The following is a 19,796-nucleotide window of genomic DNA, read 5'->3' on the forward strand; positions in this document are numbered from 1 at the left end:
AATCCCTTCCGGCCTTTGGGCGGCGGAGGCCTCGGAGGATCCGGGGCCTGGCGTAGTCCCTCCCTCCCGGGACGCTGGGGCTGCTTCGTTCTGTGGCCCGCCGGCGCCTAGTCCTGGGCTTCTGGAGGGGGCTTGGCGAGGGTCGAGGCGGCATGATGGGCGACGGGGACCGGGTGGAGATCGACGGCGGCATCATGGAAGGGGTGAGGCGGGGAAAAGAGGAAGGGAAGGAGGTCGCCCCAGAGCAGGGCCCAGAGGCACCCCAAAATGGAGGGCATGCCCACATTATGAACGCTCAAAACACTCCTAGGAATGTAGAAGCCATGCTTCGGAGTCATGCTCTAAATGGGAGGCATTTCTTGGAATGCCTGAAGTGGAGGGCCCTGGCCTGGAAAGGAAGGACCCTGCCCTCCTGCACTAAAAACACCATAAGAAGTAGAAACCCAAGCTCCTTAGTCCTGCTCAAAATGGAGGAATGAAGGGTCAAATGATGGAGGACCTGTCCTCGAAGAAAAAGGAGGACCACTTTTGGTCCCAGTTCCCCAGAAGGATTAGGGAGGTGCAAGTCAGGGTGCATCTACATTGTAGATATAATGCAGATTGACACCACTTTAATGGCCAAGGTCCCATCCTAAAGAATGGGATTTGTAGTTTTGAGGAGGCACCAGCACTCTCTTGTCAGAGAAGGCTGCAGTGCGGATGCAGTCATAGATGCAGCTGGAGCTCTCCCATGTGGCTATGGGCTTCAGGCTGCTCTCCCCCCATAACTCTCCCTTCTTTAGACTCAGTTCCCCAATGGGAATATGATCCCCTAACAAGTGGATCCCTTTTAGATCTACTGGGCAGAAAAATCTCATTGAATGTTTCTTTGTGCAGAATTGCAGCCTTATTGATCTACCTCACAGGGATGGCTGTGAAGATAACTTTCTAATTCATTATTCATTTTAGTGTGCTCTCATTTTAGGGTGCCTTAAAGCAGTTTCTGACTTACGACAACCCCACAGTGAACCTATCATGGGGTTTTCTTGGCAAGGTTGTTCAAAGGAGGTTTGCCATTTCCTTCCTCTGAGGCTGAGAGAGTGTGATGGCCAAGCAGGAATCGAACTCTGATCTCCACGCTGGCTCTACAAGATCCCTTTGCACACTGATTATCCTGACTAACACGGCTGTGTCTTTTAATTTCTCATTCATGTTGAAAAAGAGGCTGTATGTCTGTATACTCTAATCCGGATGCCCTGTAAAATGGTTGGGGAGGCAAGCTGTGGCCATGCAGAAGTTGTTGGACTGCATTTCCCATCACCCTTAATCAACATATATATAGCCAATGGTGAGAGGCAATAGGGATTAAAATCCAGTATCATCTACAACAGTACTTCTCAGGCCATTTAATGTGGAGGAGCAGCAACAATTATCCCTTTCCACTGTGCCAGGGACAAGTGTGATTTTTGTGTCCATGGGTTGTAATGGAAGCTCACCAGGGACCGATAGCCAAGGGCTCAGGGGCCAGGACCAGCCCAGGGAAAGCACAGTTTGTATATCCCTGGTCTGGAGGATTATAAATTCCCCAGTCCTGGTAGTAGGATTTGCTTCCATGTTAACATGCGTGAGAATGGGTAGCATAAATGCAATAATATAATGGTACTTCAATTGTTGAAAATAATGGTATAGGTTGAGTCTCTCTTATCCAGAATTCTGAAATCTGAAATACTAATGACTGAAATAATTATACCTTTGCTTTCTGATGGTTCAGTGTAAACCAGCTTTCTTTCATGCACAACATTATTTTAAAATATTGAATAAAAATACCTTCAGGCTATGTGTATAAGGTAGTTTATACACCTAGCCTGAAGGTAATTTTAAACAATATTTTTAAATAATGTTGAGCATGAAACAAAGCTGGTTTACACTGAACCTTCAGGCTAGGTTTATAAGGGAGTCAGCATGGTGCAGTGCATTGAATGTTGGACTAGGACACCAGCAGACCAGGTTTTGAATCTCAGCTCAGCTATGGAAACCCCATGAATGACCTAGGGTAAGTCACACTCTTATCAGCTTCAGAGGATGGCAATGGCAAACCCCCTCTGAAGGAACTTGCCAAGAAAACCCCATGATAGGGTTGCCATAAGTCAGAACAACTTGAAGGCACACAACAACAACAATAACAACAGTGTATAAGATGTATATGAAGCATAAATGAATTTTGTGTTTAGACTTGGGTCCCATCTCCAGCAGATCTCATTAAGCACATATATGCAAAGACAGTGTTCCAAAATCCAAAACATTTTTTGTCCCAATCATTTTGGATAAGGGAGACTCAACCTGTACTTAATAATATTAAATTAGTACTTCGTAATAGTACTTAACTGCTTAGTTAATACTTAATCGGTATTTCCCTGGTTGACTTTGGGCAAGTCACATGCTGTCAGCCTCAGGGGAAGACAATGAAAAATCTCCTCTGAACAAATCTTGCCAAGAAAACTCCATGATAGGTTTGCCTTAGGGTTGTCATAAATCACAAATGACTTAAAGGCATGCAACAACAAATTTAATTAGCACTTCCTTCTCTCTTTTGTCCTCACAACTAGCCTGTGAGGTGGGTTATGCTAGGAGTGACCCAAGCCAATCCAGTAAGTGTCAGGGCTCACAGAGAGCTCTAACATGGATGCTGCAAATCCAAGTCCATCCATAACTCTCATGGTATTTGCTGGGAATTCTTTCTCCTTTAATTTTAAGTGAGGGGAGACAGTGGTTACCGAATGAGGAGAGAAGGTCACCAATCAAATACTCAGCAAGATTCAGTACTATTTGGTGTTGATCATCTTTTTTTCTTCGCAGGGTGGCCAAATTCTGCGTGTTTCCACAGCTCTGAGCTGCCTCCTTGGTACACCTTTGCGGGTGAGAAATATTCGAGCTGGCAGGAGTCAGCCTGGGCTTAGGTAAAATTTGTCAAATTGTTGTGAGGCCTCAGTAGTTACTTTTAAAACAGAACGTGTGTTGGGATACATATGTGCGTGTGTATGTGTGTGTGTTTGAAATTAATTGTAGGAGAGAAAGTGGTATAACTAGCATTGCAAACTGTGTCAGTGTTGGCTTGTAAATAAGCCTACCAAGAAACTAGCATGCAAACATTTTCACTAGCCTCCTGGAGGCTGGCAGAGGAAGGAATATATTTCTAAACTGCACATGGTGGAGAAGGGCTTCTCTTCTCTAGAAGCTTCCCTAGTTTCTGTTGGAGCAGCAGAAGAGGGATAGCATGTTTCATCCTTCTTTCACTCATTAGGCTACATGAGGAATTCCATGCACTCACTTGCACATTGTTCTGATTGCTCTTGGCTTTCAGGTCAGTGCTTAAAGACAGGACAAGTCTACACCAGTGGTTCTCAGCTTTTGGTCCCTCAGATGTTTTGGATGTCTGCTCCCACAATAACTGCACTGGTTGTATTTGCAGGAACCTCTGGAGGTTGAAGTTCAAGCCATCTGGAGAACAAAAGGCTGAAAAGCCCTGGTTTGTACTACCCCTTCTGTTAGATTTAGGATGTATTTACACTGAGCAGTTTGACACTGCTTTAATTGCCATGGCTCCATTCTATACAATCCTGGGATTTCTAGTTTTGTGAGTGCTCCAAAAGGAATTCTGAAGACAGCTGGTGCTTACTTTGCCTGTTGATGTAGCACATACTGCTATGGTAGGATCAGCTAGAGTAGAATCCCATTCTTTCCCTGCTCAGAATTTATTGCATTCTTCACTACAGACATGGTGCTTCCACTCAACAGTAAACATCTATGTTTTTACATTCTTTTTTCACCATTCTCCCAATGCTGATAATGTTAAAAATGCTTAATTAGAGGATGAGGAAGAAGATAGTGGGGGCTGGGGGACATGAGACTTGGTGGAAAAGAGCTTTTTTGTGAGAAGCTTTGGCCTTGTCTACATGGGCTATTTAGTCCGAATTCCTTCTGCGCTTGCTGTGTATTGTTTACAATACAGGGTCAAAACCCCAAATTGGACTTGGACTGTCTTCACAACATACACTCGTGATTTGGAATTTCCTCCCCTTAACCTGCATTTTAAAAACTGATCTTTTGCTGCAGGTTTCCCCCCTATTACCAGTTCTCTCTGAAGTGATGACAGGAACTTGCCTTCCCGTGAGGCTCTTGTGAGCTGCCAGGCGCAACCGCTGCAGATGCGAATTGCTATGAGGCCAGAACAAAACATCTTTTGACCTCAGTGGCGGTGCCTGGTGACAAATGGGAATCATGTACGAAGGCAGCTGCCATCATTGCTGTAGAGAGAGCACAGGCAATGGGTGAAATTCAGTGCAAGAATACTCTGAGAGCTGCCTAGAATGTTTGGCCAGTGAAAACAAGGCCTATAAAGGCCTGCTTTGCCCATTTCTGCTTGGGAGATGTCCCCAAGACTTGTCAGTATTCATCCACAGATTGTATGTTATTATGGGGCTTTCCTAGCCACTGCTGTAGTGTGGTATTGACACTGATCATGCAGAAGGTTAATACTCTGTGCAGTGACCATGTACACAGGCAGTATTTATGTTCCAATTCAATATTCTTGGCTTCCAGGCCTCAGCATCTGTCAGGACTGGAAATGGTTAGAGACTTGTGTGATGGAAAGATGGAAGGTGGAGAAATCGGGTCCACAGAAATAACTTTCACGCCTGGGAAGATCAAAGGCGGAACCCATGCTGCAGATACCAAAACAGCTGGGTATGTTTCTGTGCATTTGATGGTAGTCACATAGGAATGCTCACTCAGTGTTCTAAAAAAGGGCTGGGGAATTTTTGGCCCTCTGTATGATTTGGCCTATAATTTCTAGTCCCCACCTGCATGGCCAAGTGATAAGGGATTATGGGAATTGTAGTCCAAAACAATTTGAGCATACCAGTAACTGATTACTTGTAGCTGTGGTTGGGATGTTGAACCTAACTTGGAGAGACCTAGATTAAAGCCCTCACTAAACTGTGAAGCTCAGTTGGTGATTTGGGGCCAAGCCCTTTTCCACCTAATTTGCCTCACGAATCTGTTGTGAGAATAAAATGGTGGGGCTCCCTTGAGCTCCTTGAGGAAATGCAAGATATAAAAGAAATAACAACAACACATTCTTCCTTGTGTCCCATTCTGGTTGTAGGAGTGTTTGCCTGCTGATGCAGGTCGCAATGCCCTGTGTGTTGTTTGCAGCTGCTCCTTCAGAACTTCATCTGAAAGGCGGCACCAATGCAGAGATGGCTCCCCAGATTGACTATACAGTGATGGTAAGGGATAGTGTGCCTTTTGATCCTACATGCTAAGTAATCCCCCCCACCCCCCATCATATAATTGTTTCACAGATTTCTGTGCCAGTGCATAATAAGAACAAAAAAAAATTGGAATGGATTACTTTGGAAACTACATTGTCGGACTTTCCAGGCAAGCATTCTCTGAAAATGCCATCCACAGATGCTGGCGAAACGTCAGGAATAAACTCTCCTAGAACATGGCCACATAACCCAAAAAATCCACAAAAAACTATGGATGCCGGCCATGAAACCCTTCACAAAGAGTGGAATGTTTATAGTTCAATTTGAACAGCTAGGATAGTATTCCGTTCTACTTTGTGCGTTCTTTCTAGGATATGTGAAATATTGTCTCAGTTCAGACTTAGTGTCAGCTATAGTGAGCCTTGAAAGAGGAGTTGCCACCTCTTCTTTTCCTGCTTTGCAAGGGGAGGATATTAGGATTGCCTGCTTTTATTTTGCAACAAATCCTAATTTCCTATTTTTTCCCCAAATGCATAAAACTGTTTTGCATAAACCACGGCTTCTTCTTAAACCACAGTCAAACCACAGTCACACTGTGGCTTGGGATCCTGATTTGAGGTCAAAGTATTATTTGTGGAAGCCTACATTTTTTTTTCACTTGGACAAAAAGAAGTGGGAGCTTCTGATCACTTCCCAGCACTACCCAAAGCAAAGAGGAAGGGGAGAAATAGGTATATAAGCCAGTGGTCTGAAATGAGCTGCTCTTTTCCCAGTAAGATATTTTTTCTTTATTTCCTGCATGATAGAAAGGGATCTCTTAATAGAAGAATTCATCTGTGTTTTCCAACAAATGTATTTACATTGCAGGTCTTCAAACCAATTGTTGAAAAGTTCAATTTGACACTGGACTGTATTATAAAAAGGAGGTAAGATCCATTATTGTATGGCTCCATGTCTTGTTTACTAACTAAACAGTAAACTATGTGTTATGAGTTTCTCTGACCAGTGGCTTTTCTGCACTAACAGCAACAGAGCAAAAACAAGACAGTCCAATGGAAGATCCCTTTTCTATATAGTCTAATTAAAAAGACAACACTAAACTGTTACTTATTCCTTTTTCCTTTCTTATCCTCTGGCACTATCTCAAGTGGAGATTGTAATCTCCTTTTTCTGTTTTTATCTTCTCACACTTATCATTGCATGAAAACCCTAACCCAGCTTTTTCAATCCTGAGCCCCCGATGTTCTTGGACTGCAACCCCTATCATACCTTGCTAGCATAGCTAGAGACATTGGTTATGATTGCTTTAGTCATTTGGGGATTCAGAGTTAGGAAAGACTGCATGTGGTTAATATTCACTATGGCAGAAACATGCAAACATTGTGAACCCTGGTTTGAAACTGTAAACCTTCATTAATATCAAGAGTGGAAAAACTACGGTACTCAAAGCCCTCTTGGAGCTCCCCAACCTCCCCAAATTATTTTTTTTTCTGGGCCAATTTTTCAGCAATAATTTCTCCTAAAACAGTCCAAATTGCACCAAAGCCACCAAGAAATGCAGCAATTTAATTCAGCCTCACCACTGAGACCCCCATCCTCTCCTGGGAAATGCTTCCAAAACAGCCAAAATTAGCTGAAAATCGCAGCTGGGAATAACATCAAATCATTGTTTCCAGTGTGCTTGGTGTACATAGCTATGGCCTGTGTTGTAAAATATCACTTTAAAAAATAACATATCACTTATTACATATTACTTGTACAAAAAGTAATATAGGTATATTACTTATTACTTGCCCAAAAATGCAATAAGTAATATATCACTAATTAAAATTTTAATTAAGTGTTCCTTCTGCATTAAAGCTACCATCTAGGTGCTACCATTAAAGCTACCTGTAGGTGTTGCTTGTTCCCTGCTAAACACTTGCTAAAATTCTCTCTTCTATACAATCATTAAAAGCGCTGGAACTCTCTTCTGTTTTCAGTCAAGCAATTCTAATTTTCTGTGTGCAGCAAACCTGCTCCCAGCTTGCTTGCTTTCATCTCTACAAAAGTAGGTTTTTAAGCACTATACAAATTGGCGGTGGGAAGTGGAGTGAAGGAGAAAGTCTTTGTATATACTAGAGACTCTTCTTATTCTTAGAGCTGCTTGGAAGCCTCTCTCCCCTGACGCACCAGCTGGAGGACCTTCTGAAAAAGTGGGGAGGGTCTTTGCCTCCAAGCAACGTGTTAGAATTAAGGGACCAAAATAAAAGTACACTCAGCCCTCTCTATCCATGGATTCTTTATGGATTCATGCTTCCATGGCTTTAAAATATTTTAAAAAGCTATAAATCCCACAAAGAAAACCTTGATTTTGCTATTTTGTATAAGGAACAGTGTTTTAGCATGCCATTGTATTTAATGGGACTTGAGCATCCTCGGGTTTTGATATCCACGGAGAGTCCTGGAATCAAACCTAAGCGGATATCAAGGGCCTACTGCAAAAATAATGAATACTATTTTTCTTTACTGAGAACACTTCTTGAGGGATCTCTAGGTCTCTAGCATGATTGTATGATCTACTTCCGGTGGAAGTGGAGCGGTGGCAGCCATTTTCAATGAGGGCATAATGTATAAGCTTCTCTGAAAGAGATTGTGATGGCTGTTTATAATAGAATCTTGCAAACCTGTTGGAAAAAAAAGCCACTATAAGTCTCAAGCATAAAACTGCACTTGTTTTATTTAAAAGTATATGAATTCTTATAAATTACATATAAAATTTGTTAACTATTATGTTGGAATACTACTTATGTTGCTTTGCTGGTAGAAAGAGTGCAGATGGCCATGATGCAGACTGATCTGCTTCAGTGAGAATGTGACCTGCATCCAATTACTGTGTCTCAACAGAGGTTACTACCCCAAGGGTGGTGGTGAAGTAACAATCCGAATGTCCCCTGTTAAACAGCTAAGCCCGATCACTTTGACTGACCGGGGCACAGTCACTAAGATACACGGGAGAGCCTTTGTTGCAGGAGCTCTGCCAATCAAAGTAAGTATGTTTTGTAATTTGGGGAGAGTTAGGGAACATGGGGAAAGATGTGCTTCCTATATAAAGGGTTAAATCCAGATTTAATCATGCTTAAATTAGACTTACTGAAATTGATAGGACAAGATAGTTGCAATATAGTTAAAAGTGCATATTTAGAGGGCCAGTGTAGTCCATTCTGCTGCCTGCGGCAAAGAACAGGATGTCCTAGCACCTCTTCCACATACAAAACCCAGTGGGACTGGCAGTTTAATCTTAGTTTAGTATTGGCAACAGAACTGCATCTCCTCAATGCACCTGAAGATAGGGTAGTTTAGCAGATGTAGGGCAGGCCACATGGCCTGGAGAAATCTGCTTCTTCTGACTGTAGTTCATGTAGAAAGTTCAAAGTGCAAATTCTACTGTCTCCAGTTAAAGAGCTCTCCTGAGGTAAAAGATCCATCCATGAGACCCTGGAGTGCCAGATCTGATGATACTGGACAAATAATCTGACTATGAGAGCTTGGAAAAGTAACTTCTTTGAATTATAACTCCATTCTGGTTGGGGGAAAGCTCTGAGCCGAAGCCCAAAACTATCATTTTCAGGCAGTGGGTATAGGAAGCTCTTGTTTTTCTAATCTACATGTTGCTTTTAGGATGTAAACATACATTAATTCTGCAATGTAGATGCAGCCTCAGTCTTCAGTCCATGACTTGGTGTCATGCAGATGCTTGCATTCGATATCTAGCCCTTACTACTAGAGTTTTGCTGACTTTATTTAAAAAAAAATAGAGAAAATCTGGGATGATTTCTGGCTCTTATTTATATTTCCTGGGGAATTCAGAGATTGGTTATCTTTTCCTTAGTAATAAGTATGTGCTACTGTTATTAGGACTTTGAGAGACCTAGGTTCAAATCCCCTCTTAACCATGGCAACCTACTGACCTTGGGCAAGTCACACTCTCAGCCATAGAGGAAAGCAATGGCTATCCAATGGCATAGAGGTAAGCAATGACAAATTATGTTCTTAGAGGAAGGCAGTGGCAACCCTCCTGTGAATAAAAGTTGCCAAGAAAACACTATGATAGGGTGGGCATTAAGTCAGAGTTGACTAGAAAGGACATAACAAACTCTTTTACTTACAAAAATACTTGATTGATTTGATTTATAATAATTGGAGGGCGGGAGAGACAGAAAAATGTTTAACAGGGGTTAACCTTCCAGTGTGTGTGTGTGTGTGTGTGTGTGTGTGTGTGTGTGTGTGTGTGTAAGAGATACATAGCAAACCAAATATCTATCTCATTCTATCTCATTGTGTCAAGTAGAGTTTTGCATTCCAGATTAGATATAGACTTGCCAGTCCACAAAGAGAAGACTGTTCCTATTTGTAGAAGGAACAGAAATACCCTGTAGACTTGTGCTGGAGGTAAGGGACAGAGGCAATTTTCACTTATACTCTGTTCAACCCACAGTGCCACTTTCTGTGTTGTTCTGGAAGATCCCTTAAAAGTTTTCAGTGGACTGAAGGGAAAACTGGTGACAATAGCCTTCTCTGCCTCTGCTCCCTTTTCTCCAGTGAGAGTATTCTGTGAGTGAATGGCACTCCAGTCACAGGAAGTTTGGATCTAACCCATCATGTGCAGCAGCTTCATAAAACAGTTAGCTGCCACCAGTCTTTTTTCCTTTGCAGGATCATCAGTATACAGTATAAATCTTTTATATGAAGGATTTAACCATGGTACCTGTTTTGTTTTGCAACTTTAGATAGCAAAAGACATGGCTTCAGCAGCAGTGAGGTGCATTAGAAAGGAGATCCGGGATCTCTATGTAAATATTCAGACTGTTCGAGAACCTGACAATGAGGCCTTTGGAACTGGAACTGGAATAATGTAAGTAGGTTCAAATTGCCCAGTATTTCCCGTCAGGGAGCTGTTCCCCTCCAAATTAAGCCAAAGGGTTTGATTCTGATGTGATTTATTTCAGCTGATCTCAATATGATTTTGTTATACTACATGGATTTATGCTACACTAAGCCTAAATGCCCTAAAAGCACAAGATCCTGTCTGAAAACGGAAACTAAGCAGGGTCAGCTCTGGTTAATGCTTGGGAGCACTAACCAGTTTCCCAGGGAAACTGCCAATGAATGCCAGGTGCTGTAAGCTGTATTTCAGAGGAAGGAGCTGGCAAAAACATCTCGTGAATATTTCTAGCCTAAGAAAATCCTATGAAATTCATGGGGTCACGTTGATAGCAATTTGAAGACATGTACACGCATACACTTCAGAGTCAGCATGGTGATTTGAGACTAGGACTGCTAATCGCCAGGTTCAAATCCCTGTTCAGTTATGAAAACCCACTGGATGACTGGGCAAGTCACACTCTCTCAGCCTTAGAAGGCAGAGGGAAATGTTGTCTGAATAAATTTTACCCAGAAAACCCCACAATAGGGTCACCATAAGTCAACTTGAAGGCAACAACAACACAACAAATTTGGATTGGTACTTGGATGGGAGATGTTATTAACATGTGCCTTAAGTCTTTTAAAACTTATGGTGAACCTAAGGTGTATCAGGAGGTTCTCTGGGGCTGAGAGTGTGTGACTCACCGAAGGTCACCCAGCAGGTTTTCATGGCTGAACAAGGAATCGAACCCTGATCTCCAGAGTTGTATTCCAATGCTCAAACCACTATACCACGCTGGCTCTGATACTGGAGGCTGCCCGTTAGTACCAAGTGCTGTAAACTGTACATCGGAGGAAGCAACTGGCAATCCACCTTTTGAGTATTCCTTGCCTTAGAAAATCCTATGAAATTAGTGAAAAAATGGGGAACTGGTTGCCTACATGCACATTTGGTTGTTGTTGTTGTTGTTATTATTATTATTAACCTTTATTTATAAAGCGCTGTAAATTTATACATTATATAAAACTGTAAATTTATACATTATATAAAATGGTTATACATTTAGTACTTAAATGTGTTCTTCAAGACATGTTTGTATTCTATGTTTGTAAGATTATGGTTGCTGACTTTAAAAATGTCAAGAGAATGATCTTTCTACTTTGCATGTATACATGACATAAGATTGGTCCAAGACATTTTGCTGCTTGAGGTACGCTGCTTACTGCCATTATCTGAGACATTTTATATCACATTTCATTTTTTAAAAAAAACATCAAAGCAGTTTACAATATAATAATGTTTTTTTTTAAAAAAACAGATGATATACTAAAATCAAGTGCTAGAATGTTAAAAATGGGACATAGCAGTGCAGTGTTTTATTTATTTAGTGGACTATTCCATGTTCAGAAGCCATCTGGCTTGACTGTTGAACTGTACTTCAACTGTGGCAATGAGATATGGTCTTTTCTCATACCTGAGGGCAGCAAGCTAATTTAAGGGGCAGAGGACAGACTGTGTAGCATGTGTAACTCTGACGTAGTGTACACATAAGTGTACTGTATAATGCAAGTTCATTGGTTTTTCATACATTCACATTGACGCTTAATTGACTTCACTTCTGTGTAAATTCAGTCCATTAAAATCAGTGGACTGTTGGGTGCTCTGATCCCCTGAGGAAGGTGGTTTTCATGTTTGAAGACATGATTTGGGACCAAAGAGACTGTAAAGCTTATATCTGTGTCTGTACAGTGGACCCTTGTTATCCACTGGGGTTTGGTTCCAAGATCCCCTGTGGATCACAAAATCCGTGGCTGCTCAAGTCCCATTAAATACAATGACATAGCAAAATAGTGTCCCTTATTTAAAAAAAAAAAGGAAAATCAAGGTTTGATATTTGAAATTTATACTTTTTTAAAAAACATTTTCAAACCGTGGATGCTTGAATCCATGTATAAAAAATCATTGTATGAGAAGGGCCAACTGTATTAGTTACCAAAGCTTGATAAAAGATATTTTCTTTACATAATTGCTTTGATCTGATTAGTTAATAACCTACCCCCCCTTTATTTATTTTTTAATTAAGAATTGTTGCAGAGACTTCCACTGGCTGTTTACTAGCAGGATCATCCCTTGGAAAAAGAGGTGAGAAGTATGGCATCAGGCCATTTCTTTATGCAATTTAGTCTTTCAGCGAAAGCTGATGTGGCTCTCTGACATATTTAACAGTACTCTTCATGTTTTTCATCACTGATGTTAAAAGCCAATATGGTTTAGTTATTACACCACCTGGACTAATTATTTTTTAATTTATTTTTGGGTCTGTAGTCCACCTTTTTGGGTCTATAGTTCACAGTAAAACTTTTTTTTTAAAAAAAACCCCAAAAAACAGTAATCCAGTCCAAATATTACAGATTAATGAAAAACAACATTTAAACCATATCAGTAAGAAAAAGAAAATGTAGGCTCTTAGGAAACTAAAATAAAAAAAATAATAATAGGAAAAGCCAGAATATTTTTCAGCAAAGCTGGAGTAATTGTCCTTGCCACTTTATTGCTCTCTGCAACACCTTGCTGGAATGGTGAATTACATCTGATAACTCAGCCCTTAGTTTTTATGCTGCTTCTTTGCTGACATTGTGAGAGTAAATCAAATTATGCTGAACTGAATTTTCCCCCCCATATTTTTTCCATTCATTAAAGAAACAAACCTGTTTGGGTACTATAAGTTCTCCTTGTCCTTTTTTAAAAACAGGTAAAAGTGCTGACAGAGTTGGAACTGAAGCGGCAGAGATGTTGCTTGGCAATCTACAACATGGAGGAGCTGTGGATGATTACCTTCAAGACCAAGTAAGAGATGCATATAGAAAGTCTCACACACAATCAACAAGGTTAGCTGAGGGCAGAGGGAGACACCATCAAAATAGGAAAGTTGGGACGTCAGAACAGACACTCCCCCACATGAATTGGGATTCTGGGAACATATTGTACAAGTATCCAAAATTTGCCCTGTTGTTTTTATTGACACAATTCAGCATGGAGGCTTTAATCTATAAATAGGAATTTATATACTCAGGCTGTATCTGCATTGCAGAAATAATCTGGTTTGACACCACTTTAACTGCTGGCTCATTGCTATGGAATTCTGGGACTGGTACTTTTGTGAGATATTTAGCCTTCTGTCAGAGAGCTCTGGTGTCAGAACAAACTACAGATTCCAGGATTCCATAGGCTGGAGCCATGACATTTAAAGCAGTGTCAGACGGCATTAATTCTGCAGTGTGGCAGCAATTTGTGCCAGGTAGTCAAGAAGCCTTGCTTTGACTAGTTTCCCTTTGGTTTCGTGGGTTGTGTGTTGTATCATGACAATATCTGATGGTAGTTGTTTTGTTTCCTTCCCTTTCCAGCTGATCATTTTTATGGCTTTGGCAGATGGGATCTCACGAGTGAAAACTGGACCAATTACTCTTCATACAGAAACTGCTATACATTTTGCAGAACAGCTGACCAAGGTGAGTGCGTTGTTTCTTTTAAAAATCAGCTGGTAAGCACATCTGCCAAGTCCTGCCTTTGTATTGCTAGATTGTGGCAAAACTTGGTCTGGCGTAAGACAAGAATGAGGTGCTGGCAAAGAATGAGATGCTGTTATTTATCACTGCTTTGTTTCATGTATGGAATGTTTGCATATACATAATGAGATACCTTGGAAATGGGACTCAATTCTAAACATAATATTTATTTATATTTCATATACCCCTTATTTTTAATATTTTTGTGCATGAAACAAAGTTTGTGTACACTGAACCATCAAAAAGCAAATGTGTCACTATGTCAGTCACCCATGTGGACAGTTTTGGATTTTGAAATATTTTGCATTTCAAAATTCTGGATAAGGAGACTCAACCTGTAATAGAAAAACTGAGGGCACCATCACTAAGAGAAGCAAATATGTTGTTGTGTGCCTTCAAGTCGTTTGAGACCCTAAAATGAACCTAGCATTGGGCTTCCTTGACATGATTTGCTTTTACCTCTCCCTCTGAGGCTCGCTAGTGGGTTTCCATGATTGAGCTGGGATCTGAACTTTGTTCTCCAGAATCATAGTCCAGCGCTTAAACCACTACATCACACTGACTCTCAAAAGGGGATTATCTGTATGCAAAGGAGACGGCTGTCTGTAGTGACGTTCCAAGTTTGATATTCCCTCTCTAGAGGTGTTCAAGTGATGAAGCTGACATTACAGTCTTTGTGGTGCCAGGCCATGATGTTTTTATTTGCTCAAGCATCTTAAGTGCTTCTCCTGGTTATAAAGTTTTATTGTTTAATGCCTCTCAGTTGTATTGCTTTTACGATGGCAATTTATATTATATTTTTTTACTTTGGGGTTTGTACACTACCTTGGATTCTGTTTGGATGAACTGGAGGGTAATTAATTTAAACCATTTTTTAAAAAAATGACTTTTTAAATTTGCAGGCTAAATTTACGGTGACAAAATCAGAAGATGACGGTTCGTCCAAGGATGCCTACATTATTGAGTGTCAAGGAATTGGGTTGTTAAACCCCAACTTGTAGTTGCTGCTGATGTTGCATTTGTTTTTTGTTTAACTATTACCTCCATATTGAATTGCACTGCATTTCACCTATACATCTGAGAAAAGATCATGCGATGAGTAATTGGTCTGAATTAATTCCAATAAAAGATAGCCCAAATGGAGTCTTCCTTTTCTCTCTGATGATAAAACACAGCAGAGCAGCTGTTCAGTACAGATACTGCTGAGCTGCAAGGTCATCAGTTTAAAAAATGGCTTCTGCGATACACTCATACCGTACTTCTTTTTCTCAGTGGTTGGGGGAGTGGGGGGTTTATCATATGATTTTTTTTACAAGCAGTGAAATATAATATGCAGGAAAGTACGTCAGTCAGCAGCTATCACCTACCATTTTTTATTTAAATTTCTGTAACCATTTGTTGGATATAATTACATAAAAAGCAGTATCAATAGATGAAGATGTTTGCTGCTATTTTTAACAGAATTGCATAGATCCGTAATTAACAGTGTTGCTCACTAATAATGGCACTACGTGTGTGTGTTTGTGTGTTGGGTATTTTCACTTTTTGAATAAGAATCTACAATATGAAGAATGTACATTGATTATATATTGTTGGGATTAAAATAGCAGCAACGTAACATAAACATCATGTATAGTACAGTAAAACACCTTAAATAAATAAATAAATAAAATGTGTAGTGAAACACCTTACCACAAACTCCCACCAACACAAAAAGGGAGAGCAAAAGATATGTAAAACAACCTATTTAAGTTTAATGGGGAGAAAGGGCCAAAGCTGTATAGTAGCTACTCAAATGAGTACATATGCTGTATTTATCTTTTCCCTTGCAAGTAGAATTTCATTTAGAGAAGGGTGATTTTGAATAAAATAAGAGCAGTAAGGTAAAGAGGCTAACTATCCCTTCTCCCCCTTTTCTTTTTAATCCCTGCATATGATATGATTTTCAGGTTTTTTTAACATGCATCTCATGTATGGCCGTAGGTAAAGGCTGCAGTTTAAATTTACACGGTAGTTACATGGAGGGGAGGGGAAATTCTTACCTAATAAATGGGGACCAGGTATTTATAAAAGAGTCTGTTTCGTATACCTTTCAGTTTATGTAAATTATATATGAATATACCTAAACATTTTCTGATCATGTCTTTGCACTGCACAGAAGAGAAACGGATATAGTTCCCCACCCCATCTCCTCCCTAACTCTTTAGATTGAGGGATAGGGAGTCCTTTGCTGCTTGTCTGTATCATTCTGGGGGCCCTGTTAAAAACATCTGGTCTCCTAGGCTCCCAACTCATGAATCGTGGTATAATTGCCTGAGTTAGCATCAAAACTCTTTTAAGCATTCTTGGAATCTCACATTATTTATATGGAAGAAGGACCAGGCATTCATTATCCCTTCAGGGAGGAAAAAAAAACCTATAGCATTAAAAGTAACTTTCTGTTATGAAGAGGCTGATTAATTATTTGAAATAGTATATAAAGCACTTGATTCCAGAATTTAGAAATCACCAGACTTATCAGTCCACATATATACAAGGCTACCTACTTCAATGTACCTGTTTCATCAGTTGGGTGGCAATGGCATGTAAGCACTTCTTTGTAGCATATTTATACTTGGTTGGTAGTTTTTAATTCAAGAAATATGCTGTATCGTGTTCCATTTGTCTTCTGGAATATATGTTAGATCATAATCCCAGTCTGAAATCTATAGGAATTTGTCCTCTAGCTATATTAACTGTCTGAAAGCAGAGGCCTTCCAAACAAGGCACCAGAGCACAGGTTACAGGCCTTAACAAATTGATTTTTTTTGTAAATGAGTATTTTTTCCCCCCAGAACAAAAATGTTCTAAAAATAAATCCAGGAAATTGTTCTGACACCATTAATGTGACTCAGTTTTCACCCACTGTTCCCAGCTATCGGAAATTTGCTCTCAAGCTTGGCAGTAATCTCTTTCCAAACGTGTTCCTATATAGTGATAGAAGTTGAATTGGACTAATTTTCCCTTTAATCTAACACGTCCTCAAAAAGATTTCTATGTCTGGAATTGCCTGATGGTGGCAGCAGATAGCTACGCAAACACTGCATTTGAACATCTAACGTCTAGAAGAAATAATGGTAGTGATGATATCGGTGCAAAGAAATTACGAAAGGAGCTTTTCCTCCAGTTGCAAGCGATTGCTTCTATGGCCCTCAGTATACTGCTCTATGATAGGGAAACCTTGAGAATATCATATCGGCTTTTTTAAAAAAGCAGCATGAACCACTATTGTCATGACAAAGTAGTGTCAGTTGTATAGCTTTGATCAGAGGCTTGATTTGGGGATTCCAGGATTGGTGGAATGTACAAAATGTTGGCATGAATCTCTCTCTCCAACCCACCTCAATACTCTCTAAATGCTTCAGGTTCAGGGCTTTAGACCACTTGAAGCAGGGAACTTGCCCTCAGCCTTGGAAATTCACAGATCCTTGTTGCATTATTTACCGTATATACTTGACTGTAAATCGACATCATGTATAAATTGAGGGCAGGTTTTTGAGGCCAAATTTATGAATTTTGATATGACTCATTGATAAGTCAAGGGCAAAACATAGGGGTGTATAACAAAGGATGCAATGGATGAAGCAAAGGAAAACGGTGCCAGAAAATATACAAAATTCCAGTATACTAAAGGCTTCATGGATGAGAAAATATAAAGGGGGTGTGAGTGCTTACAGGACAGATGACACTCTTGCTTTTCACAAGGGGATGGTTCCTTTTTTAATAAGAATACAGTACAGTGCAATACTTACATTGACCCGTGGATCAGTTGACTCAGGTTTTTGGAGTCAATTTTTGACTAAAATTTCTAGACTTATACACGAGTATATACAGTATATATAATTACTTCAGTTTTTCTCTGGCATGTAATCTGTTTATCCTGATTTTATTTGTACACTTCCTTGAGATCTTGTGTTATAGGGCAGGATCTATCTGTCTGTCAAACTTCACCAGTGAAGCATAACTTCTGGTAGGTTATACCATGCTGTTTAAGCTGAGTACAGGCCTTATGGTGGACTTCATTTCCACTGTCTGAAGATCACCAATATGGGGAGGCTTGGAAGCAGAAGGCTGATTCTAATGTGAAGAATTGGCCAGAGCAACTACAAACACAATAGTGGTATGAAGTATTGCATTCTGCACAGATGGAATTGTGTGTCTCTGGGATAGTTCTGCACACATACAGGCTCTCCTGAGTACATATAAGCCTTTCCTTTAATTTTTGGGTGGACCTACTTCACTTCCAAATTGAAGTGCTCAGGCATCCACCTATTGTTATTAAAGGAAATGATGCTAATCAGACATGTCGGTCTTAAGAACGAAAGCCTTTTGAAATGAATGAATAAATGTACATTTGAGAGAGACAATTATACTGACATGACCCCCATGGATTTGAACTGAACTGCTGCACAACTCCAGCAGCAGATGCCTGCTGCATAAATTCCATTGTCAAAACACACACACACACACACAGAGGCTTTCAGAAACATAACACTTGATGTGTGCTTTTGAATTTTATCTTAGTGATGCTTCTCAAATGGAAAAGTGCTTACACTAGGGCTGAGGAACCCATGACCCTACAGAAGTTGAATTCTTATCCCTATAGCCTGTAGTGGGGTATTATGGGAAAATAGTTACAAGAATTAAATACCCTAAAGGCACCAGATCCCTTGTGGTCTTAGAAGCTAAGCAGGGTTAGCCCTAGTTAGTACTTGGATAGGATACTGTCAATGAATGACAATTTCAGAGGAAGGAACTGGCAAAACCACCTCTAAGGTTTCCTTGCCTAAGAAAACCATATAAAATTCTTGGGGTACCCATAAATTGACAGGTGACTTGTCGGTGTGTGTGCATGTGCACACACACAGTTTGTCAGTATCAGAATCAATGGATCCCAAACACTGGTCCTCCAGGTGTTTTGGACTTCAACTCCCAGAAGCTCCAGCCAACTTTGCCAACCATCAGGAATTTGGGGAGCTGAAGTCCAAAACATTTGGAGGACCACTGATCTAGATGGATAAATGTTTCCCATCCTGGTTTATATTCTGCCTCTCCACGGTCAGTAGAAAGTTGGGAGACAGCTCCATGCATCTAACAAACACCACTGTCATGTGCTACAACCCGTGTAGTTCCTTGATCCCAGCATACATGAATCTGGGGAGAGGCTCCCTCAATGTGCACAACCATGTACCTAGGTGAAGAACAATGCTTCCTTGTAGTAGCTATGACCGAGACGTCACACAAGTTCTAATCATAGTTTACAAAAGCCATAGTCAGCCAGGCAGATTTGTGACTTTGCAAAGTGTTTTCCAAAGTTTTAGGCAGAGGCCTTTTCCAATCATGCGCAATGGAGATGCTAGGAATGTGGGACCCAATGTATGAAAAGCACGTGCTCTGCCCCACAGTCCTTTCCCCAGGCCCATTTTTTCACTGACGGGTATCACATAAATGTTATTCTGTGGGAGTGATGTTGGTGTTGTTTGCCTTTAAGTTGTTTCCAACTTATGGTGACCCTAAGGCAACTATATAATAATAATAATACATTTTATTTATATTTCTCGCCTCTCTCGATGGATTGAGGCTGGATTACAACCATAAAAACAAATAATGGCATAATCACAGGGTAAATTTAATCACAGGGTAAGTTTCTTCAGAAGCTGTTTCTTATTACCATCTTCTGAGGCTGAGAGAGTGTGACTTGCCTAAGGTCACCCAGTGGGTTTTCGTTGCTGAGCAAGGATTCAAACCCTACTCTCGAGAGTCATAGTCCAACATAGCTCAAGCCACTAGCCACGCTGTTTTCTATAATACACTAAGTAGTCCATGACATGGATCACCTCATAGTGTAGAAAAGGAATTAAGTCACAGAATCCCTCAGCCTCCCATGCTGCCATAGAATTCCATGCATTGTCGTCCAAAAAAAATTAACTTTTCCAAAATGTCCAAGACCTGAACCGCTGTTGCCCTTCGGAGTAGATAATATTTGGCTAGATTGGGGTGGTGAAGCTCTGGCCTTCCAGATGTTTTGGACCT

General features: G+C 40.4%; 1 protein-coding gene across 2 annotated transcripts; it reads left to right on the forward strand.

The window, feature by feature from the left end:
- RTCA (RNA 3'-terminal phosphate cyclase) lies at positions 1–14,867 on the forward strand. 2 transcript variants are annotated; one of them, XM_042466121.1, is made up of 11 exons: positions 1–203; positions 2,836–2,936; positions 4,579–4,722; positions 5,144–5,267; positions 6,120–6,178; positions 8,139–8,280; positions 10,022–10,146; positions 12,242–12,300; positions 12,911–13,005; positions 13,563–13,667; positions 14,627–14,867. In XM_042466121.1, the coding sequence occupies exons 1-11, from the start codon at positions 153–155 to the stop codon at positions 14,723–14,725; spliced, it is 1,104 nt and encodes a 367-aa protein (XP_042322055.1). In that variant the 5' UTR covers positions 1–152; the 3' UTR covers positions 14,726–14,867. The 2 variants fall into 2 exon arrangements, with proteins under 2 accessions (XP_042322055.1, XP_042322056.1); XM_042466122.1 differs by lacking the exon at positions 4,579–4,722 and having other exon boundaries at positions 2–203.
- Positions 14,868–19,796: the final 4,929 nt, after the last annotated feature.

This window comes from Sceloporus undulatus, chromosome 4 (assembly GCF_019175285.1).
Source record: "Sceloporus undulatus isolate JIND9_A2432 ecotype Alabama chromosome 4, SceUnd_v1.1, whole genome shotgun sequence".
NCBI lineage: Eukaryota > Metazoa > Chordata > Lepidosauria > Squamata > Phrynosomatidae > Sceloporus > Sceloporus undulatus.